The sequence below is a fragment of the Thalassophryne amazonica genome, chromosome 10 (assembly GCF_902500255.1).
Source record: "Thalassophryne amazonica chromosome 10, fThaAma1.1, whole genome shotgun sequence".
Taxonomy (NCBI): Eukaryota; Metazoa; Chordata; class Actinopteri; order Batrachoidiformes; family Batrachoididae; genus Thalassophryne; species Thalassophryne amazonica.
Window position 1 is genome coordinate 37,137,796 of NC_047112.1, and position 24,778 is coordinate 37,162,573.

A 24,778-nucleotide genomic window follows, 5' to 3' on the forward strand; every position below is an offset into this window, starting at 1 on the left:
ACCTTCACTTCTCTTACTGTCTCACCATCCTAAAGGACTCATCCCACCCTGGCCACTCTGTTGTTTGAGCTACTTCCTCAGGCAGACGGTACAGGGCCATTAATGCAGGTACAAATAGACTGAAAAACAGTTTTGACCCAACTGCTCTTAGAGCTTTGAATGCCACTGGAACCAAGTAACCATGTCACATGCTACACTTGAAATGAGTGGAAAATTTGTTTATGTGCAATATCTACTGCCACTAAAATATCCACAGTTCTGTATATGCTTTTCTCTTTTTTTAATATGCAATCTCTTTTTTTTGCTACTGCATTCTTATAATTTCTTTTTCTTTTTTAATTTGCCCTGTGGCCATATTGCTTTCATTCAGTTAAATTTTATGTTTATTTTTCTTTTCTTCTTCAGACCTTTCAAGTCTGCGTGTGGTTTACTCAGGTTTATATTTGCACTGAAAGGCTTGCACCTTATCTTTCGTTGTATTTTGTTACCATGACAGTGAAGAATCTGTGTCTGTATCTGTACCTTTATGGATATATATTTTTATTTATTTGCCTCTCTTTTGCTGTTTTCCAATAATGAACATGTCAAAATGAATGCTTCTTTCCAATGAATAAAAAAGGGCACCTATAATTTCTTTTAATGTTTATTGGTTTATCTTCAAAAGCAAGAAAATATATTCTTTCCCCCCAAAATAATAAATATACAATATTTCTTTATGAACAAAATGCACAATTTACAAAAGTGACAACTGCATTGTTCACCTCCTACACAGCACTGTTTGTATGCATTTAAGTCATGTATCATAGTTATATATTTATTAGTATGTTCTATTCTCATTATTAATGTCTATATTATTATTACATTAGAATTTTTTTTTTTTACTCAGGTATATGAGTCCATCACACATGCTGTACTGATCTTTTTTTGTTGTTAATTTATCATAATACTTTCATGAGGTCTGAAGAATCCAACATTATTCATTTTGCCATGGCTGAAAGCTTAGTCCACATATTTTGACAATTTTAATTTATACATTATTAAAGACTTAGTATTTGAACAGTGTGGGTCTGATTCTACTCGGAGAACATTTTGGGTCTAGTCCCATGCTCTGCTGTAGTACTGCCTGTGTGATAATAGTATTTGTGGTCAGGAGATAAACAGCACATGTGATAACAGCCAGGCTAAAACACACAAGCATTTGCTGTGGACTAATGTGGGCTGTGCTGAGCTGGAACTGGACAGGGTGATGGGAGATGGACTAGGAGGTCCCATCACTATCCATCTGTGCTGCTCCTGGTGGGTCAGCGAAGGCTCCACTGTCACGTAACCGTTGATGATCCTCACACTAGGAGGTGGGGTGCTGCTGAAAGAGAAGCACACTTCATTATATATTTCATCACTTTGACTCTATCGCTGCAGTTGGCTTTATCTTCTCACCCGTCCCCAATGCGAACCCACAGGTCGCTGAAGAGTCGGGGTCGTCCGTGGCCACGGTGAGCTTTGCGGAGCCATTTGTGTCTTCCAAACTCCTCCAGCTGGCTCAGACTGTCAGGCAGCAGCATGTGGGGCAGCAACTCTTCGCCAAGGCCCGGGGAGCCTTCTGGATCCTCCAGCTCCACTTCTGGAGGACTGGTGGGCCAGCTGGTGGGAAACGTTGTGCTTAGGTCAGTGTTGTCCTCTGTCGTGTCACCTGCAGTCCCATATGGTGTGCTTCTACAATCACAAAAGAAAAAGAAAAGATGGAGAGTTTATCCTTATTAAAGCAAGAATTTCTAATATAAACATAAAACTCTGACTTGCTGCAAGAAAACCAACATGAATGAACGAATGATGATCATGATTGTGTAGAATAAGAGGTACAGTGCCTTGCAAAAGTATTTGGCCCCTTGGTATTTCATGCATTTTAATTTGTTTATGGCATTTCACATACTAAAAGTAAATCAGGCTTGTCAATATAAAAATTTCTAAAATGATCTTCTTTAAAATCAAACTCAAAGCAAATCTCTACAACTTGCTATAAATTAATTAAAAATATAAATGCCAAGATGATGGGTTGCATAAGTAATGGGCCCCTTTGGTATAATACCTGTAAATAATCAGTTTTATTGCCAGTTTTCTTCAGAAAAGTCAGGGGATGGATACATGAACATTTCCAAGTCACTGAATATGTTTTGGACTTTATTTACATCAGTTATGAAGAAATACAAACAGTATGGCACTCTATCTGTGTGGAGTCGAAAGTTCTCAAAAACTGACTGTGCAAGAAGAAGAAGAGTGAGGAAAGCCACCAAGACAACCTAGAAGAAGTTATAGGCTTCTGTGGCCATGATTGGAGAAATTGTGCACAGTCCATGTTTTCCATTTTGTATCCCCAGTTATACAGCTTCATAATGAAGTGGTATAGAGGAGGATTTTCTTTCACCAAAAAATCAAATCTAGGCTTGTATCTCAGATGTACCTTCTGGTAAATTGTAGCTAAATTTTCAGGTCTTCTTTTTAAGAAAATCCTCCTCTATACCATTATACTTTTGCAAGGCACTCTAAGTCCTGCATAGGCCTAAGTCTACAGCTCCCGCTGGATGTGACACCAGTCAAATGTAGGTCACTTCCCCAGCCAAAGCTAATACCTATGTCAGAAATACTCAGCAGGGGATGTTTTAACTCTTAATATTGTGTCGCACTAACATTTACATTTTCCCAACCCTGACAATCACTGACTCCTTAAAAACATACATCATGCTCTTCTTTTCAAACAATACTCATACTCGCATTCTATTGGTGTTTTCCTGTTATTAACTATAGAATATATGTGATTAAATGTTCACAACAATACACACCACCAGAGGACCAATCCTAAATCCGAAATCAAGCAATGTAGAGACAGACCCTGTGCAGCAGCGCCATTCGATCACACAACCCATCTCATTGGTAAGAAAGGTTTACTCCCGTTGCTATGATGAGCAAATCATTCATCCTTTTCTTCAATACTCTCCCATTTCTTCTTCTCACTTGAGGAACATGTGGTTTCATGTTCGCCATATGGCTGCACCAATCAGCATGGACAAAAGAAGGCTGTTTCATTCTACAGATTTCCATCAGACCAAGGAAAATGATGTACATGATTAGCAGCAGATGTACTGGAAGAACTGGAGGCTGTCTTCAACAAGTAGGTTATTCGTTCAGAATTCAGCTGAGATTTAACCAGGAGGAGAAAATTTGACCATATTACACTAATTTTAGCCTGACTTCATTGGGTCGCTATTCTTGTTCAGTTGTGTTTGCATCCACCTGTACTGTAGAGAAAAGGGGTGGAGGGAGGAGAAGGTGCATGCTCGTCACATCACAGGTCCTCACATATCATGAAAAGACATCTTTATTTGTAATGATTTGTTCTTTTTGTACAATATTTGTAAATATTGATGAGTTAATCGGAAGTTATAATTCTTATAATGTCAAACCCGCTGCTGCTCTTTTAATCTTTGCTGCTGACGGCTACATTACTCATCCACATCTGGTTCTGTTCTTGTCCACTGCATTTTAAACATGATGCATTTAGCTTTGGGGTATTTCAGACCGGATTTCATTAACCATGGGTTATTTTTGGACCTTGCCTATTTTTAGAAATTAATATCTATACTTCTGGGTTCAAATAGGAACTCTACAGGCCAATTTTTTATACTAGTGTGTGTGTGTGTGTGTGTGTGTGTGTGTGTGTGTGTGTGTGTGTGTGTGTGTGTGTGTGTGTGTGTGTGTGTGTGTGCATACAAGATAAATAAAAAATGGTTAGACTGATTTCTATCAGATGTGATGGGAATATTACCTAGGTAAATATCTAGAGCTGATTAAATTTTGGAGTAGTTTTGGTCAAAGGTCTAAAGTAAAGGAAAATATGGTCCAAAAATACAATGTTTGCATATCTCAACAACCACGATGCCTTGATGGAACAAAATTGGTGGAATATAAATTTTATCACTGTTGCTTCACAGCAAGAAGGTTATGGGATCGCTCCCCAACTGTGGCCTTACTGTATGGAGTTTGTATGTTCTCTGTTTGTGTGGGTTCCCTCCGGGTGCTCCCACTTTCTCCCACATCCAAAAAGATACAGGTTAGGTGGATTGGAAACATTAAATTGACCATAGGAGTGTGTGTGGGTGTGAATGTGTGTGTCTGTCTGTATGTGGCCCTGCGACAGACTGGCATCCTGTTCAGGGTGTACCCTGCCTCACGACCTATGACTGCTGGGACAGGGTCTAGCACCCCACCCTTACCCTTACTTGGAGTAAGCAGGTGTAGAAAATGGATGGATGGCTATTTATTATTGAGATATCTAGAGGTAATCGTTATGTTTGCGGTCAAACTGAAACCCCAAGATGCAGGCAGCCAGGAGACAAAATGTGAACTGCAAAACCACGGTGCTTTAATAATCCACAGTGACAATAAGAGTTCAAACACAGGGACGGTATGACTCAAACATAAACCACAGGAACCTGCAACACACATGCACAAGGACAAATACATGCACAGACCTAACGACAGGACACACCACAACAGTAATTACATTTTAGAGTAATTCAGTCAAAGGTCAAAGCAATCATGGTCCATAAAACACTTTTAAATATCTCAATAACCAAGAACCCTAGATTGAGTATTCAACTTTGGAGTAGTCTGGTCAAAGATAAAGGAAAATACCAGAACATTATTACAGGCATATGGCTACTTCCTTGTACATTAATATTGTGGTGTATTGTGTGCAGGTTATGTACACAATATACAATTTAAAAGGAACGAATGTATATATAAATGAATACTTGACCAAGAAAAATTCAGATTTAGCAAGACAGGCACAATTTTTAAGAAAACAAAACAAGATACAGGCTACATGGACATTTAACTGTAAAGTTTATATTAAATTAAATGGAACACCTGAAGAAGCTAAAACCTTATGGATTAAAGATGAACATGATCTTAGTAAATTTAACTGATGTAAGTTGTGAAGTAATACATAAAGAAATGTACTGGTTGATTGTGATGATGGAGGAAAATCTGTATATAATATAATGAACACGGTTAATAATCAGTTTTCAGTCAAGGAGCTCTGTTTGGAGCTCTGTCAAGGAGCTCTGTTTGGAAACATTTAATTATAGTCATCCTGCCTCTCGCCATTTTGAACTTGAATCAGATCCAGATTTTTTTTTAGTGACAATATCGAGCGACAATGTAATTATTTTACAGAAGAACAATTTAATGATTATAAAATTAAAGATGGAGATTTTTCAATAATACATTTTAATAGTAGAAGTCTTTCTCTGAATTTTTCAAGGATAAATGATTGTTTAGATACATCTAGAAAAAGTTTTTCAGTGATCGCTATATCAGAAACATGGTTAACTGATGTCAATCAAGATCTTGTACAGTTGGAAGGTTATCAATTGTTTCAGGTAAATCGACAGAAGAGAAGAGGCGGGGGTGTGGCATTATATGTAAGGTCTGATTACAACTGTAAATTAGTTCACAATATGTCATTCACAGTTGATAATATCATGGAATGTGTTACGGTTAAAATTACATCCATAAATTCAAAAAATACGGTTGTTAGTTGTTTATACAGAGCTCCCGGAGCAAATATTGATACTTTTGAAGAAGTAATTATGGGAATGTACCACAAAATAAATAAGAATTCACATTTATTTATCTGTGGTGATTTTAATATCGATTTTCTAAATCCTCACAATCATCCACAAACCACTTCATTTATAAATTCTTTAGATACTCTGTGAAGAACAATATGGATTTAGAAAATCTAGGACTACTTCACATGCATTGATGGATTTTGTGGAAAATATAGCGACTGCAGTCGATAACAAGCAATATACAGCCACTTTATGTCCAGAGCCTGTTCAAGATCAGGAAATCTGAATACAGTTTACGAGGATGCATGGTTTTTAAGAAGCCTCCCGTACATACTAATGTCAAGGGTTTTTGTGTTTCAGTTAAAGGGGTGAAGATTTGGAACAAATGTCCTGTGGAAATTAGATTATGTAGTTCTTTAGTCTGTTTTAAGAAACATTATAAGAAATTAATAATTTCTGGATATAAAGAAAATCATAATTAAAAAAAAAAAAGATGTATAAATTTGTGGATGTATGTATTTAATTTGCTTATTTGTATATATAGGAGTGTGAGCATAAGTGTAATTATATGTTGGACTTGGACTTTTGGGATGGGTATGAGGGGTGGGTAATTTATAAGCTTTGCTTCTTCCCACCCCCTTTTCAGGCACACGGTGTTAAATTTGGTCTTGTTTTTTTGATTTGTTTGATATGTTGTCTTTATGCTGCTGTGTTGTTGCTGAAATAAATAACCTGTTTAAATAATTAATGCTTTAGCCTCTGATGCCTTTCATTTGGACCTACATTGTCATAGAGACAAGCTGTGTTTTACTTGATTTTGTGGAGTTTGTGGAAGAAAAGGCAGTAGCTCAGGTAGCTCACATGGATCCTGCGCACCAAGCAGTGGACATTTTAGCTCATATTCATCCTACACCTCACCTAAATGTTCAGCGTATTTATAGATGTATGGAGATAAATCCAGGCCAAAAGTTTTGTAATCTGAAAATAAAAAAGATAATAAAATAATAAAAATAAATAATATAATATATAATATAATAATAATAAAAAAAATTTGAAACTGAAAATTCAATGTTTGTTCTTAAATTAAAAAGTATTGAAAGTATTATCAAAATAAAAATAAGTGTAAGATATATATTTTTCAGTTTAAATAAATCTGTAAAATGAGCGACCTGCCTCATTTTTATGTGGCGATGCTGCATTCACGGCCTTTTGTGGATTTGGGACACATCGTTTTTTTAGGTATAGGTGTTAAACTTTACAATCTTGCATATTTTCCAGTTTTTAAACATCAAAAATGACCAAGAGTGGTCTAGAATTACTTGTAATAGATATCTTTGTCCTTAACATCACTTTATTTACAGGTATCAAGACAATACAGTGGAGAGAAAGTGTTAAGTCATTATCTATCAAAGTACCCACGTTTCCTGAAAGCAACATCATGTGAGGACTGATTGCTCACCTGTCACTCACAATTCCACGCCCCTCTCAATTGAACCACGCCCTCCCACGCCAGAATGGGGTCAAAAGTTTGAAACTGAAAAAATGAGATCTGAAAGTGAAAAAAAGATCTGAAGGTGAAAAAAAGAAATATGAATGAAAATTATTTGATCAAAATAATTACAGAGCTGAATCAAAAATATATTTAAACTGAAAAATATATATCTTACACTTATTTTTATTTTGATAATACTTTTTAAATGATTATAAAATTCAAGAACAAACATTGAATTTTCAGTTTCAAAGTTTATTTTTTCAATCTTTTTTCATTTTCAGATTACAAACTTTTGGCCTGGATTTAGCTCCATATAGATGAACTTATATGCATACTGAGCAAATGAATCTAGTGTCTCCTTTGCGCACCAATATGGCAGCATAATGAAAGTCACATGACTCTGTGAGCTCTATAGCGGTACATGTCATAAAACATTCCTTTGTGCACCAGAAAGTACCACTGTGCTTTATCATGTGCCATGGCGCTTTTTCAAGGTTTGTGCTGATGACAACACGACCCCTGTGGACACAGTTGCTGACCTCCAGACTACTGTAGATCTCTTTAATAGTGCATATTCCAGCTTCAGTCTCGCCACCAACATTGCAAAGACTAAGATCCTTGCTCAGGGAGCTCCGAGCCATCCCCCTTCAGACACCAGCAATGTACAACTTTGTGGTAAAGTCCTTGAGACCCTGGAAGCTTTCCCCTATCTGGGAAGCTACCTGTCCAGTGCAGAAAAGACATCGACAATAGGATTCATGCCGCACATGCAGCATTTGGGAGACTCTCCAAACGCACCTTCTTAAACCACAACCTCTGTCTTCATACCAAAATCATGGTGTTCCGAGCCATTGTTCTTTCTACCCTTCTCTATGGCTGTGAGTTGTGGGTTTTGTACAGGCGTGATAAGCTGGAGCGTTTCCAACAGCAGAAACTTTGCGCAATCTTGTTGGTCAAATGGCAAGAACTCGTCACTAATGAATCTGTCCTTCTCCAAGCTAATCTCTCCAGCACTGAGGCCACGATGGCACGACGCGGCCTCCGCTGGTTAGAAGTTAGAAGACTGTCCACAACCTGACTCCCCTGTCAGATACTGTTCTCACAACTTCAATTTGGCACAAGACCCAGCGGAGCCCCTAAACATTGATTTCACGACCAACTGAAGGCCACTCTCCTCCACTGCAACATCAACCATGTCAACTTGAAGACCCTCGCCGAGGGCCACTCTGAGTGGAGGCGCACCATCTTTCAGGTAACAGACCCCATGGAACATGAACAACGTCACAAGGTAGAGGCCAAGAGACAACCACGCAATGACTTCTCCTTCCCTGCTCACCACCCACCCTTCCAAGAAGTGTCCACGTCTCAAAAAGGACCAAAAAGTGTCCACGCCTCTTCCACTCTGTCCTGGGCTTGAACAGCCACATCAGACATCGTCAACCCTGAACAACAACAATTGAGCCCCAAGGTATCCTTCCATAGAACCAATGCTTGGACACGAGCGAGCGCCGGCGACGCTTTATCATATTGTAACATCATATGATGTATTCTATATTCTGTATTATGTCCATAAGGTCACTAACAATTATATCTTGGCTGATAGAGGGAATGTTACTGGGAGCTGTCTCATTTTCATGTGTAGTTTTCTTTCATAATCTTTATTGTGTCTCAGGTCATTATAATGCTTATGGTCTGAGGCTTGAAACCCCTCCATCTTGGTCTTGATGGTCTTGGTCAGGGTGATGATAGTTCCAGGCTGTGGTCAAGCTACTGCAAAGCCAAACCCGGCTCTGTTCTGACTGTCAGTCATACAATTGCTCTGCAAAACCTTCTGCCAATTAGTTTAAAAAAAAAACCCCAGAGGACTGAGGCTGTGAGCCTTAATAAACACCACTTATTCAGCCATCTTCTCGCGTTTTCCACATCTATCAATTCATGTGAGAGCTAAAAATGTGTGTGCACACAAGTGCTGTATGTGTGTGGTTTCGCGACCGCAGTAAGTCAGTCCACTTGTCAGACTTTAAAATGAGAACCACTGGCTGAAGCCCACAGCTCTGCAAACATGCAGGGCGGTTCAGAAAGAGATACGGAAGCGACGTCTTACAGCTAGAATTTGTAGCGAGGAGCCTGCAGAGGTACTGGATGGATGCAGGGAGATGTTTTTAATAGTTTGTCTAAGGATTTTTCTGCCTGGCTTTTTCCATTTTCACCATGATTAAGTTGGCTGTTGTTACCACTTTATGAGCCCATGGATCAACCCCCCTGTGTGAGACAGGAACTACTCTGTGCCAAAGCGGAGGGCATTCAGTTCTGCCGCACAGAAGCCAAGTCACTGCGTGAGGTGTATGTATGCTGCATACGTACAGCGCTGCTCCTTCTTGCTTCTTGGCAGCATCACTGTGGCACTCGTGTAAAGAACGTGTGAGTATGTTTGGGCTGATTGCACTGGCTGGTGAGCACAGGCAGACCCGCCACCACTGGCAACTCGCCTTTGGCAGGTTGCGAGGTGGAATGAAGGTGAAGGACTTGATGAGGTAACAAAGAACTCTTAGATCACTGAGTGTTATTTGTTACAGAGCTTGATTTGGAAAGCATCTGCATTATGCTCCAGTAAATCTACAGAGGATCATTCCTTGACCTCAGAGAGAACAATTCAAATGTGCAGGCTAATTTGGTCAGAGTAGTAAATATCTCTCACTAGCTGGATTTCCATTACAGATTTCTGCAAAAGTTTAGCAATAGTTTCAGAATGTCAACAAAGCAGAATTAGCATGTTTCTATTAACTGATGGAATGTGACTGCTGAGTTCTGCTTCTTGCCTGAATTATAAATTAGTTCTCCTAAATATTGCTATTTTGGTGTTTGTTTGTTTTTTTAATAAATCCAGTATTGCTGTAATGTCATCTTTTATATCATTTAACAAGCTCTCTGTCTCTTATGGCATACATATGGATCGCTTTTAGAATGTCGTGATGCTTTCTGTACCTCGTGACCTGTAATAGCAAAAAAAAAGTTTCCATTGCAGTTTTGTGGTATAAGCCTTTTTTAAAATAATCTGAGAATCCACCATGTGAGTGTAGTGTAAATGTTTAGAAAGAATTTAAATGACAGAAAAATGTTAGAAAGATGGAGCCCTGGAAGTGTCATCGCAAAATGTGTTGCATGTGGAGAGAATGTGCGCTCGTTTTATTAAATTGTGCGCACGTTTTCAGCATCGTTTGAGTAAAACAAGGGCATGATCTATTTAAACGTGGCCACAATTTGTAAAACGTGCACTCAGTTATTCAATACTGTCTTGACATAATACATTTCCCCATTAGAAATGGATCAGGTCGTCATGGTTTGGGTGCACAAGGACATATAGAGAACTCTAGCTACCCAACATGGCATCATCTGGAGTCTAAATGTCAGGGGGGTGTTTGATCTGCTTTATTTCTTGGGTTGTAGTCTGTTTTTGTGTGTAGGCTGTCTTCTTTTTTGTTTATCTCCTTGTTGGATGCTTTTCTGTTTGGGTCTCTCTGTCTCTTTTACAGCTGGGCGTGTCTGTCTCTCTCTCTCGAGGCATTCCGAGTCCTAAAAGATCGCTTTACCGCGGCCCCCATGCTACTCCTCCCTGACCCCGCACGACAGTTCGTGGTAGAAGTCGATGCCTCCAATGTAGGTGTGGGGGCTGTCCCAGAGGAACCCCACGGACAACAGGCTACACCCTTGTGCCTTTTTGTCAAAGAAATTGACCCCCACAGAATGCAATTATGGCATCGGCGACCGCGAGCTGTTAGCGGTTAAAGTGGCTTTGGAGGAGTGGCGGCACTGGCTGGAGGGGGCACAATTCCCTTTTGTCGTTTACACTGATCACAAAAACCTGGAATACCTCCGTTCCGCCAAACGGCTCAATGCCCGCCAGGCCCGATGGGCAATATTTTTTTAGTTGTTTCAACTTTACTCTGTCCTACCGCCCGGGCACCAAGAACGGGAAACCAGACGCCCTATCTCACCGGGGAGAGCCAGTAGACACGCCTGTAGATCCAGGAATGATATTACCCGCTTCATGTTTTGTGTCTGCCTTAACCTGGGACATCGAGAGTAGAATTAAATCGAAAATCGGGGATGCGCCAGTTCCTGTCGGGTGTCTGCGGGGAAAACTTTTTGTTCCTCCAGACCTCAGGAGTGAGACGATCCGCTGGTGTCACGATAGTCGGATGTTCTGTCATCCTGGCATTAAAAAGACCTTGTTCGTGGTGCAGCAAAGATTTTGGTGGCCAGGCCTAGTAAAGGACGTCTCTGAATACGTATCTGCCTGCCAGGTATGCGCAATGCATAAATCCTCAAATCAACCACCAGTTCCTCAAGCCCTACCAGCTTCAGGTCTATCCAAACGAGCGACACAGTATCCGCTGCCCTGAATCTGGAGAGCACTACGAGATAATGCTGCTATATTTTCTACAACAATACCTCTGAAATGAGACAGTGGAGAGGCGTGAAGTCCGGTTTCCACTCTTTCCCTCTTAACTCTGTTACCATTGCCAATTCCGTCTCATCCGTGGTCTCATATTGCCGTAGACTTTGTAACTGGCTTCCCACCCTCCAAGGGCCACACTGTGGTTTTAACTGTAGTCAACTGACTCTCCAAGATGGTTCATTTTATTCCTCTACGGAAACTACCATCAGCCAGGGACACAGCTGTGGTTATGCTAAACCAGGTCTTTAAACTACACGGCTTACCACAGGATTTAGTCTCTGACCGGGGCCCGCAGTTTATATCCCGATTCTGGAGTGAGTTTTGCCGTCTCCTCGGGGTAACTTCCAGTTTGACTTCGGGTTACCATCCACAGGCCAATGGGCAGGCAGAACGAATAAATCAGGACCTGGAGAAAGGTCTTTGGGTGCTTGCGTCACGGCATCCTGCCTCTTGGTCTGACCAACTTCCGTAGGTCGAACTTGCCCATAATAGTTTGCCCTCTTCTTCCACCAGTTATTCCCCCTTCCATGTGGTTTTTGGACACCAGCCGGCATTTTTTCCCTCGGTCGACCTTACCTCATCAGTTCCCTCGGCACTCAGTTTGATTCTTTGTTGCCGGCGAACCTGGGAGTGTGCTCGGACGATTTCATCCCGTTCTGTAGAAGCTTATAAGACGGCCGCTGACCACCGGAGGTCCGCTGCCCCGTCCTACGTCCCTGGGCAGCGGGTGTGGCTTTCTACGCGGCACTTGTCGCTTCGGGGCATGCCTAAGAAGCTTGCTCCCCGGTTTGTCGGTCCCTTTCCGGTCTCCAGGGTCATTAACCCCGTTTCGGTCCGTCTTCATCTTCCTCGGTCCATGCGCGTCCACCCTACTTTCCACGTCAGTAACGTCAAGCCTGTTTGGTCGAGTGCTTTATGCCCTCCTGCCGTTCCCCCGCCGTCCGCCTGGTGTGTGGATGGTGGCCCAGTCTTCTCCGTGCGTCGGCTCCTGGCCTCTTGCCGGTGCAGTCGTGGGTTTCAGTATCTGGTCGATTGGGTGGGCTATGGTCCCGAGGAGCGCTCGTGGGTTCCCTCTCGTTTTATTTTGGATCCTGTGCTTGTTCGCGACTTTCATGCCGCTCACCCTGGTTCGCCTGGGCCGTCCGGGGCCGGCCGTGGTGGGGGGGTCCTGTCAGGGGGTGTGTTTGATCTGCTTTTATTTCTTGGTTGTAGTCTGTTTTTGTGTGTAGGCTGTCTTCTTTTTTGTTTATCTCCTTGTTGGATGCTTTTCTGTTTGGGTCTCTCTGTCTCTTTAACAGGTGGGCGTGTCTGTCTCTCTCTCTCCCTGGTCACGCCCCCTTTCCAGTGCTTTCCATGCTCACCTGTGGTCAATTTGCAGCTCGTCGCTGGGGTGCATATATACTGCTCATTCTGCTTTGTTTCTTTGCCAGATTGATGCGCCCTGTGCCTTCTTTCCAGCTCTCATTCATGTTCCATAGTCCTGCCTGCCTCAAAGTGTTTTCGACCACCTGCCCGTTTGTTCCGACCATGATAAAGCCTGATGTTAATAATTCTGCTGCTGTGTTTTCTGGACTGTCTACCCATGTACCGACCACTGCTTGTCACTCCACTAAAGTTTGTCAACCAGAGCTGTGTTTGTGAGTCTTGCATTTGTGTCCAAACCAAACCTCCTGTCACTAAACACATTAAAAAGGATGCTTGAGGGTGAAGCGTCTCCCCGCCGTGAGTATGACAGTTTAGGTCATATTATGGAGTTCATTTTGAACAAAAGGAAAAGGTGCGCATGTTTTATTAATTCGAGGGCTCAGTTAAAGGAAAACGTGCGCACGAATTATCACGGGCAGGAAAACGTGCGCATGTTTTATTAATTTGAGAGCACATTTTATTAATTCGTGGGCTCACTTAAAGGAAAACGTGTGCACAAATTATCATGGTCAGAAAAAAATATCACTTTAAGTGACCTCTCCCGGGTTCTGTAAGAAAGAATTTAATAGTTACATTTATAAACAATGTGGGTTAGAAATGGTAAGTTTTATCGTTACAGTTCCGTCAACATTTAAACATGAGGTCAAGAAAGATGTCTTTATTTTATTTTTTTATAAAACAAGTATTTAGGCTCACTGAAGTGAAGAAAGGGTAACTATAAAGTGAGTATTGGCAAAACAGGTTATCATTTTCATGCTGAGGTGGCGGGGGGGGGGGGGGGGGTGTTGTCTGCAGCTGCTGAAAGTAACTAAAAAAGTAAATAGTAATCTAACTTAGTTACTTTTAAAATTGAGTAATTGGACTACTTTTTCAAAGTAACTGTGGCAACACTGGTTCCAGGTATGACCACTTGAAGCTACATCTCTGTGTCCTTGCACAAGACACTTCACCTGCATCATCTCTTTTCATTCAGCTGTAAGTGGGTACCAACTTTCACTGGGGAGTAACTGGTGATGAACTAGAGTCCCATCCAGGGTGAGTCTACAGACTCCTTCATGCCATAGAAACCAGAGATAAACATGGGGCCACTGGGCCACATGGGCAAAAAGTGATTATATTTACTTACTGTAGACATTACTGATTTTTTTGTTTAAAAAAATAAATGCAAAAGTTCATAACAACATAACCCCAAGAATAGAAATTTATTTAAGGTGAAACAGGTGGTCTTTCACCTTAAATAAAGATGAAATCTGGAAGGCACTCAGAGCATACATATCTCTGTCGAGGCCACATGTTCTCCATCACCAAAATATCAACATCCACTTGCATTCTGCATAAATCATCAAACCCTGTTCCCTAAGAATTTACAACCCCAGTTCCATTGAAGTTGGGACGTTGTGTAAAATGTAAATGAAAAACAGAATACAATGATTTGCAAATCCTCTTCAACCTGTATTCAATTGAATACACCACAATGCTTATTGAGTGTTGTTAGAAGGAAAGATGATGTAACACAGTGGTAAACATACCACTGTCCCAACTTTTTTGAAACACGTTGCAGGCATCCATTTCAAAATGAGCAAATATTTGCACAAAAACAATAAAGTTTATCAGTTTGAACATTAAATATCTTGTCTTTGTGGTGTCTTCAATTGAATATAGGTAGAAGAGGATTTGCAAATCATTGTATTCTGTTTTTATTTACATTTTACACAATGTCCCATCTTCATTGGAATTGGGGTTGTACCTATGAATATGCTCATATCCATTCATGATGTTTTGAATTCAGTATTGCTATAAGAATAACGTTCTTCTGGACCTTGGACACAAAATATTTTCTTGTTCAAATTGAACATAATGTCCATGTTCTTTGACATTATCCATCTACTCACCAGATTTCACCAACATCCTCTGACAACTTTTTGAGATAATGTTGCTGTACTTCAAACATTTTTCTCGATCTCAGTTCTATCATATATTCTGGATCACCTCCAGATTTCACTGAAATCCATTCACTATGAAAACATTACCTCTTTGGCGTAGGTAATTAAGACGTACATCTCGACTGTCTGTCTTATTGACATTTATATTGTTTTTTGCATATACTGGAAAAATTTGTATTTGAGATGAAAAAAAATTGTCACTTTAATGTAAAATGTTTAGTAGTTTTTTCAACAGCGTTTGAATGACTATCCAACACAATGATCTACTTTGATTTTCAGCAGATAACACGAATGTATGTCTGTCTCTCTCTGCCAACTCACTCTGTGACTGGATCCTGCTGATCAGAGGGTGTGTGGATGATCTCATAACCATCCTGCCTGAGGATGTCCAGCACACTGTGGTTCCCCAGGAAATGACCTGAAGGTGGACAAAACACCAAAGGTCATGACCGATTCCAAAAAAGCAAGACAACTGCAATGTTAAGAATGTATTTTTATTCAGCTCACATACTATTGATATGACTATTAATACTGAAGACAAAAGGAAAGAAATCATTTTGATCTGCATCAAAGTCACTTTAATGATCACACGGGCTACATATTTGTTTAAACCTTTGCACATGTTACTATTGAACAAATGAAAAACAGAGACCAAAATCTGACAAAACTAGCATTTTTTAGGGACAAACAAACAAACAAACAAACAAAAAAAAAAATCAAGCCTTTCTGACAGAGCCCAAAAGCTATGCATGATACCTCCTATTGTGTGTTTGACTTATTTACTTGATGAACATCATCTGTTTTATTTTCCTATTGATCAAAAATCAGCTTTTTGGTATTGTACATGTTTTCCATCTAGGAAAGAAAAAAATTGCAAACAAAAGTATTGATAGCATTGCCGTCATCTCAACAGTCGTGTTTCTTTTATGTTTGCATGTAAATCAAAGTGAATCATGTTAGTTGTTGCAGTACTGTCAAGTAACTTCACCTCCTCCAAGTAAATATATTGCTGTTGTTGTTCTTTTAAAGCTGCCCCCAGTTGTGTCACTGCAGCAGATCCAGGACTGGTCAACAGGATGTGGCACAAGTTTAATGCCGGTGTCCGAACGGTCCCCCCTAAAAATTGGTCCTCCCTGCCTCCACTGTGCATGCATTATTTCGGAGCTCAGCAGCTCGTCTAGACAGAGTCTCCTCACCCAATGCGATCAAATGGATTAATGGGATTATTAACCCTCAGGTGACAAGGTAAAACCTTGCAGTGAAGGAAGGGTGGATCGATTTTTAGTGGGGACCGTTCGGTTTGCAACACCAGCTGTTGTTCCTGATGCAAACACAGCCCCTGGTCATCCGAAGTGGTCTCTCAGCCAAGTACTAATCACCCGTTCTGTTTCACTTCTGAGATCAGACTGTCTGCCTCCAAGCAAATATATGAAAGATACAAAAGAATAAAAGCAAACATTCTGTTGTCTTGTGACATTTTAATATTTTCTAATCATGGATATTTGGCCAAAGATCCATTCGATAATGATATGGCAATTTCTGTGACTTAACATAAGTTAATGTGCACATTTTGTTCATGTGTACAGATGGTTGGCTGCTCCTGGGGAGAACCTGAGAATTTATAAGATCCCCAAGAAGTTTCCAGACATTGTTGCTATCCGATGCCCAGATGTTGTGAGTGTTATGTGGAGCAGAGACTGAGTTTTTCCCAATGAAGACTGGAATGTGTTCTGGCTCTTTATTGCTTGCATGGACTTGGTGTTGGGGCGTGTCCTGGTCATTCCTGTCTCACTGTATAGTTACTGCGTGGCTTGGCTAACAAGTGGGCGAAAGCAATGAATGGATGACTTTAGTACTGCTGGAATGACAAACAAAGTTACTTAGGGAGACTCGGATGAGGAGTATTACACATCAGCTGTGACACTTTGGGAATGTGGCACATTTCTCTGGGTATGATCTAGCAAACAGGTGTTTCAGTAGCGAGGACTCCAGTGGCTGGAGAAAGCCAAGGGGCCAATGTTGCACTTGGCTAGATGGCTACTCTCGAGAGGTGGAGACGGATTGGTTGCCTTCCAGTTTGGTGGTCATCCAGTAACCAGTGTGGTTCTGTGGTGCAGTGAGGGCAGCACTGCACAGTATCAGTGCATGTTCCCAAACTTAAATGGACCTGACCTTTGCTTCATGTTAGTTTAAGATTCAGTTAATTTTACATTAGTTATGTTGTTTATGTTCCTGCTCCACTCTGTACAGCACTAATAACACTTTGTATAAATGCCGGCTATGAACGTCCACAAACATCTTGGGTGGGGGTGAGGGGGGTCCCATGAAATCTCAGAATGTTGTTAAGCTGAATCAAACACAAAATTAATCTAAGATGAATTGAGGAAAAGCTAACTGAATCTAAAACTAAAAGAAAAAGGTATTGGGATGGCGGAGGATGAGGATTACTTGATGACATCTCACTCAGTCACTCACTCACTCACTCACTCACTCATCTTCAACCGCTTATCCAGGACCGGGTCGCGGGTTAATATTTTAACTTAGCATAAGTAAGAAAATCTCTTTGGCTGCTCCCTTCTTTACTTGACAGCATATTGACTAAAATTTATTTTAAATCTCACCCTGCAGAGTGGAGTTGCATCAGGAAGGGCATCAGGAAGGGTGTAAAATTTGTGCCAATTCAACATGCAGATCCACCTCAGATCTGCTGTGGCGACCCTGAGCGCAAAACAAGGAAGCAGCCGAAGAGACTTACTTTGTCTGCTAAACAAATTTAGAGCTGACTACTCTAAATCAATGAAGAATTCTAAAAATACTGGTGCAATATGCCCTGAGAAATGAATAAACATGGAGAATTTAGCCTGATTTCACCTGCTACTGATGGACGCTCATATATGATTGTCAAATATATTTAACAGCCTGCAAGAAATGTTGAATTCTTTGACATCACTTTTGGATGTGTCTCCCCAGAGACACTTTGGCTGATTTGTTGGAGTGAACAGTAAAAGCTCAGTTTTTTGTGGACGACGGTGAATACGTCAAAATCATGAACAGGTGTGTTGTGGGACGGTCCATCAAAACTAGTCATGCTGTTTATTACTTGCACAGTGCCTCCCGGAAAGACTGCAGAAATGAAGCTGCCGCAGCTTAAAAAAAGACAGATCTAAATAGTGCAGCAGATAACTGAAACAATCGTTCAAATGGTGATGCAAGCACCAAATTTGGCACAAATACTCCTTAGACATTACTCTTTTGAAAAACTGACTTGCCACTTGAATTTCCAATAGGCAGCCAGGTAGGGGTCAATTGAAGAATTACACAGGGGTCAAAAAGTAAAGCTGCTCTAATCATATTGAAAGCTATACCACATTATTTGTCTGATCATAAAAATTCCAAAAAGGTATAGTCTGGATTATCTATGACTAAATGTTCTGGAGTTATGGGGTAAAAACAGCACGAGTGGTGACAAAGGTCAATTTCAGTTTGCACAAGGGTCAAAAGTTAAATTTACTCCAATTTTGGTAAAAAAAAATTGGAGTAACTTTAACTCACCATTCTTGCTGTTTTTACCCCACAACTCCAGAACATTCAGTCGTAGATAGTCCAAACTATACCTTTTTGGAATCTTTATGATCAGACAAATAATGTGGTATAGTTTCAATATGATTGAAGCATTTTTAATTTTTGATCCCTGTGTAATTCCTCACTTGACCCCTACGTAACTGCCTATTGAACATTCAAGTGGCCAGTCATTTGTTTCAAAAGACTAATGTCTAAGGAGTATTTCTGCTGAATTTGGTGCTTGCATCACCATTTGAACGGTTCCACTGTCAATATTCTGTTTTCTGCTGCACTAAAACAAGGATTTTATCCTTTCCATTCTTGTGGCCAGGAGGACTCATAACAAAGCGTGTTGCCTCTCCCAAAAGCACGGAACTGGCTGTGCTTTTAATTTAATTAAACCTTTATTTAACCAAGTTAGCCCCATTGAGATCGAGACCTCTTTTTCAATGGAGACCGGGACAATTCTAAAGTTTCCAATTCACCAAACCTGCATGTCTTTAAATGTGGGAGGAAACCCATGCAAACACAGGAAGAACCAGCAAACTTCACACAAAAATGCCACAGGTGGGGATTGAACCCATGACCTTCTTGCTGTAAGGCAGCAGTGCTAACCACTAAGCCACCATGCTTAGCTAAAATGCTCTATCTGGAGCCAGTGAATCATGGAAGAATGCTGTACATTAGTTTGTAAGTGGAGAGAAAGTGATGGCGGATTTCATCAGTGACCTTAACGTTAGAGCCCTGACATGGACCAGTTCCCAGCAGTTTGTGATAAGAGATGTGGACCATTCACTCTGGACCGTTTGCTGTGGATAGACAAAAGAAACAGCACCACACAGCTGAACAATAATTCTCCATGGCTCTATGTGCAAACACAGCAGGTGTAAAATCAGCAATGCTCCTTACAGGGTGTGTAGTTATGCATTTTTTATTATTATGATTATTCAGTCTTTTTGAAATCATCAATCAATCAATCAATTTTTTTTTATATAGCGCCAAATCACAACAAAACAGTTGCCCAAGGCGCTTTATATTGTAAGGCAAGGCCATACATATTATGTAAACCCCAACGGTCAAAACGACCCCCTGTGAGCAAGCACTTGGCTACAGTGGGAAGGAAAAACTCCCTTTTAACAGGAAGAAACCTCCAGCAGAACCAGGCTCAGATGGGGCAGTCTTCTGCTGGGACTGGTTGGGGCTGAGGGAGAGAACCAGGAAAAAGACATGCTGTGGAGGGGAGCAGAGACGATCACTATGATTAAATGCAGAGTGGTGCATACAGAGCAAAAAGAGAAAGAAACAGTGCATCATAGGAAACCCCCCCAGCAGTCTACGTCTATAGCAGCATAACTAAGGGATGGTTCAGGGTCACCTGATCCAGCCCTACCTATAAGCTTAGCAAAAACGAAGTTTTAAGCCTATCTTAAAAGTAGAGAGGGTGTCTGTCTCCCTGATCTGAATTGGGAGCTGGTTCCACAGGAGAGGAGCCTGAAAGCTGAAGGCTCTGCCTCCCATTCTACTCTTACAAACCCTAGGAACTACAAGTAAGCCTGCAGTCTGAGAGCGAAGCGCTCTATTGGGGTGATATGGTACTACGAGGTCCCTAAGATAAGATGGGACCTGATTATTCAAAACCTTATAAGTAAGAAGAAGAATTTTAAATTCTATTCTATAATTAACAGGAAGCCAATGAAGAGAGGCCAATATGGGTGAGATATGCTCTCTCCTTCTAGTCCCCGTCAGTACTCTAGCTGCAGCATTTTGAATTAACTGAAGGCTTTTTAGGGAACTTTTAGGACAACCTGATAATAATGAATTACAATAGTCCAGCCTAGAGGAAATAAATGCATGAATTAGTTTTTCAGCATCACTCTGAGACAAGACCTTTCTGATTTTAGAGATATTGCGTAAATGCAAAAAAGCAGTCCTACATATTTGTTTAATATGCGCTTTGAATGACATATCCTGATCAAAAATGACTCCAAGATTTCTCACAGTATTACTAGAGGACAGGGTAATGCCATCCAGAGTAAGGATCTGGTTAGACACCATGTTTCTAAGATTTGTGGGGCCAAGTACAATAACTTCAGTTTTATCTGAGTTTAAAAGCAGGAAATTAGAGGTCATCCATGTCTTTATGTCTGTAAGACAATCCTGCCGTTTAGCTAATTGGTGTGTGTCCTCTGGCTTCATGGATAGATAAAGCTGGGTATCATCTGCGTAACAATGAAAATTTAAGCAATACCGTCTAATAATACTGCCTAAGGGAAGCATGTATAAAGTGAATAAAATTGGTCCTAGCACAGAACCTTGTGGAACTCCATAATTAACTTTAGTCTGTGAAGAAGATTCCCCATTTACATGAACAAATCTATTAGACAAATATGATTCAAACCACCGCAGCGCAGTGCCTTTAATACCTATGGCATGCTCTAATCTCTGTAATAAAATTTTATGGTCAACAGTATCAAAAGCAGCACTGAGGTCTAACAGAACAAGCACAGAGATGAGTCCACTGTCCGAGGCCATAAGAAGATCATTTGTAACCTTCACTAATGCTGTTTCTGTACTATGATGAATTCTAAAACCTGACTGAAAACTCTTCAAATAGACCATTCCTCTGTAGATGATCAGTTTAGCTGTTTTACAACTACCCTTTCAAGAATTTTTGAGAGAAAAGGAAGGTTGGAGATTGGCCTATAATTAGCTAAGATACCTGGGTCAAGTGATGGCTTTTTAAGTAATGGTTTAATTACTGCCACCTTAAAAGCCTGTGGTACATAGCCAACTAACAAGATAGATTGATCATATTTAAGATCGAAGCATTAATAATGGTAGGGCTTCCTTGAGCAGCCTGGTAGGAATGGGGTCTAATAAACATGTTGATGGTTTGGATGAAGTACTAATGAAAATAACTCAGACAGAACAATCGGAGAGAAAGAGTCTAACCAAATACCGGCATCACTGAAAGCAGCCAAAGATAACGATACGTCTTTGGGATGGTTATGAGTAATTTTTTCTCTAATAGTTAAAATTTGTTAGCAAAGAAGTCATGAAGTCATTACTAGTTAAAGTTAATGGAATACTCAGCTCAATAGAGCTCTGACTCTTTGTCAGCCTGGCTACAGTGCTGAAAAGAAACCTGGGGTTGTTCTTATTTTCTTCAATTAGTGATGAGTAGAAAGATGTCTAGGTTTACGGAGGGCTTTTTATAGAGCAACAGACTCTTTTTCCAGGCTAAGTGAAGATCTTCTAAATTAGTGAGACGCCATTTCCTCTCCAACTTACGGGTTATCTGCTTTAAGCTACGAGTTTGTGAGTTATACCACGGAGTCAGGCACTTCTGATTAAAGCTCTCGTTTTTCAGAGGAGCTACAGCATCCAAAGTTGTCTTCAATGAGGATGTAAAACTATTGACGAGATACTCTATCTCACTTACAGAGTTTAGGTAGCTACTCTGCACTGTGTTGGTATATGGCATTAGAGAACATAAGAAGGAATCTATCCTTAAACCTAGTTACAGCGCTTTCTGAAAGACTTCTAGTGTAATGAAACTTATTCCCCACTGCTGGGTAGTCCATCAGAGTAAATGTAAATGTTATTAAGAAATGATCAGACAGAAGGGAGTTTTCAGGGAATACTGTTAAGTCTTCTATTTCCATACCATAAGTCAGAACAAGATCTAAGATATGATTAAAGTGGTGGTGGACTCATTTACTTTTTGAGCAAAGCCAATAGAGTCTAATAATACATTAAATGCAGTGTTAAGGCTGTCATTCTCAGCATCTGTGTGGATGTTAAAATCGCCCACTATAATTATCTTATCTGAGCTAAGCACTAAGTCAGACAAAAGGTCTGAAAATTCACAGAGAAACTCACAGTAACGACCAGGTGGACGATAGATAATAACAAATAAAACTGGTTTTTGGGACTTCCAATTTGGATGGACAAGACTAAGAGTCAAGCTTTCAAATGAATTAAAGCTCTGTCTGGGTTTTTGATTAATTAATAAGCTGGAATGGAAGATTGCTGCTAATCCTCCGCCTCGGCCTGTGCTAACCTGTGTGTCTTTGGATGTGGGAGGAAGCTGGAGCACCCAGAGAGAACTCAGGCAAACATGGGGAGAACACTCAAACTTCACACAGAAAGGCCACAGGTGGGAAATGTATGTAATGGTTTTTCTTTTTTTTTTCTGAATATACCGCCGGTTACAAAGACACAGAGGTGGATATATGTTGACCTTCAAAACAAGAATTTGACTTGAAAGCCAAATTAAAGCCATATTACACTTGGAGACAAAAAGCAACCCAGATTGAGTGCGTGTGTGTGTGTGCTGGTCTAAGTCATGAAGAAAAAGTAGGTGGACTGTAACTGGCTGCTGGTCGAGTGACTTCCAGGCAGCTACAAGTCTGTTCCAAATGTTACATAACTATTCTGGATCAAAATGGCTGTGTGTCATGCATTTTTCAGACGCACTCTGGGCATATTTTATTTGTATCGGCTTTATCAGGACCTGCACAAGTTAAAACACTTGGAAGAAACAATTTATAATCTGCTATAGAATTTTTTAAAAGATAGTGTTGACTGGAGTGAGATACACCCTAAAACCATCAGATGCAAACTCTGGCAATGACGGAGCTTTCTGCAAAGGATTGTGAAAGATGTGGCTTGCCAGTTAAGGGGGCTGTTCAAATGCACGCTCACTCTTCATTGGAATGACCCCATATTGTCAGCACTCCACACCCTGGTCTGTCTCTCGTTCACCTTGTGTATGACTCCTTCAGTCGAACATCAAACATGCACCTCCACGCTGATGAAAGCTAGATTTTTTTTTTATAGAATTTTTTTCCCCATCAGTTGATAATCCAGCACATCACTCAACCCAGCAATAATCTGTAAAGTAACCTGACATCACCCCTGCTACACACACCCTAACAAATGCATACACATGAACGGATCTGTGCACACAAACCTGCACAAGCAAAAATATGCACAAACGCTCAGAGGAATTTACCCACTCATACACATCAGCACTCTGCTGCGGCTTATTAACAGCACGTTGACAATGTGTTCAAGCCTTTTTTTTTTTAATCAGGACCTTGTGTTCCTGCTCAGCTCCTGCCAATTTAATCATTAGAATGTTCCTGATCATTCCTGAAAAAGAAGTGCCTCGTGTTACACTTTCTTGGCAGCTCGGTTCAAAGGCAAAGCTGGGAAAGGCTGCGGACTAAGCAGAGGCTTGGAACAACCGTGCCGGCGAGATCACATGGGATTACATAGAGGAAAGAGTGTGACTTTTTATTTTGAGGAGGCATGGGCGTATGTGTTTGTGTGTTCATGCTTCATTACACTTACGCAGACTAAATAACGTCCTCACAAAGGTAAACGGATGAGGAAAATCTTCCATTGAGGTCATTCAGCTCACCCTTTTTATTTGCCTATTTTTGCCTTATGACCATAACACAGTTTAAAAAAGCAAGATTAATCTTTACTGGCATATATATATATATATAATTAAATAAACAATATAAAATTTAAATATGGCAGCACTTAAAACATCTATAAAATACAGAATGACTCTGTGTGTGTGCATGTGTGTGTGTCCATAATGTCATTAATTTTAAGCGATCAATACAACCAGCATTGATATGCAACCTCCCTCACAAAACCACACTGATGTGCCACACTTACCCTGCGTAAGTTGGCTTTGTTAGAAAATAACATGGACAATAGTTGACTTAAACTAGATATGGAGGGAAAAAAAAAACAGAACAGGTTAATTTGTATTAACATAGAACTTTAAGTCTAGTACATCCAATTAAAGTAACTTGACCCGTTTAATTTCACCATGTGCAAAACTATATGTAGTTTCGGGCAACTGGGTTCAATGTGATTTTGTAGTAATGTCAACTAATTCACACACACTCACACACTCAACTTCAACCACTTAGTCCAATTAAGGGTCCCGGGGGGCTGGAGCCTATCCCAGCAGTCATAGAGCGTGAGGTGGGGTACACCCTGGACAGGACGCCAGTCTGTCGCAGGGCCATATATAAACAAACAAACACATTCACACCCACACCTACGGACAATTTAAAGTTTCCAACTCACCTAACCTGTGTGTCTTTGGATGTGGGAGGAAGCTGGAGCACCCAGAGAGAACTCAGGCAAACATGGGGAGAACACTCAAACTTCACACAGAAAGGCCACAGGTGGGAATCGAACCCATGACATTCTCGCTTTGAGGCAACAGTGCTAACTACTA

At 40.6% G+C, this 24,778-nt stretch overlaps 1 protein-coding gene across 3 annotated transcripts in view; it reads right to left on the bottom strand.

Annotated features, from left to right (window-relative positions):
• Positions 1 to 632: 632 nt before the first annotated feature.
• The window catches only part of trabd2b (TraB domain containing 2B), a 245,133-nt gene continuing 220,987 nt past the window's right edge, over positions 633 to 24,778 (bottom strand). Inside the window, exons 5-7 of one of the 3 annotated variants that reach the window (XM_034179803.1) lie at positions 15,271 to 15,367; positions 1,438 to 1,713; positions 633 to 1,363 (exon numbers count right to left, since the gene is read on the bottom strand). In XM_034179803.1, coding sequence (XP_034035694.1) covers positions 1,147 to 1,363; positions 1,438 to 1,713; positions 15,271 to 15,367 — 590 coding nt within the window. In that variant the 3' untranslated portion in view covers positions 633 to 1,146. The remainder of the gene's footprint in view (positions 1,364 to 1,437; positions 1,714 to 15,270; positions 15,368 to 24,778) is intronic. The other 2 variants (XM_034179805.1, XM_034179804.1) reach the window with 2 other exon arrangements.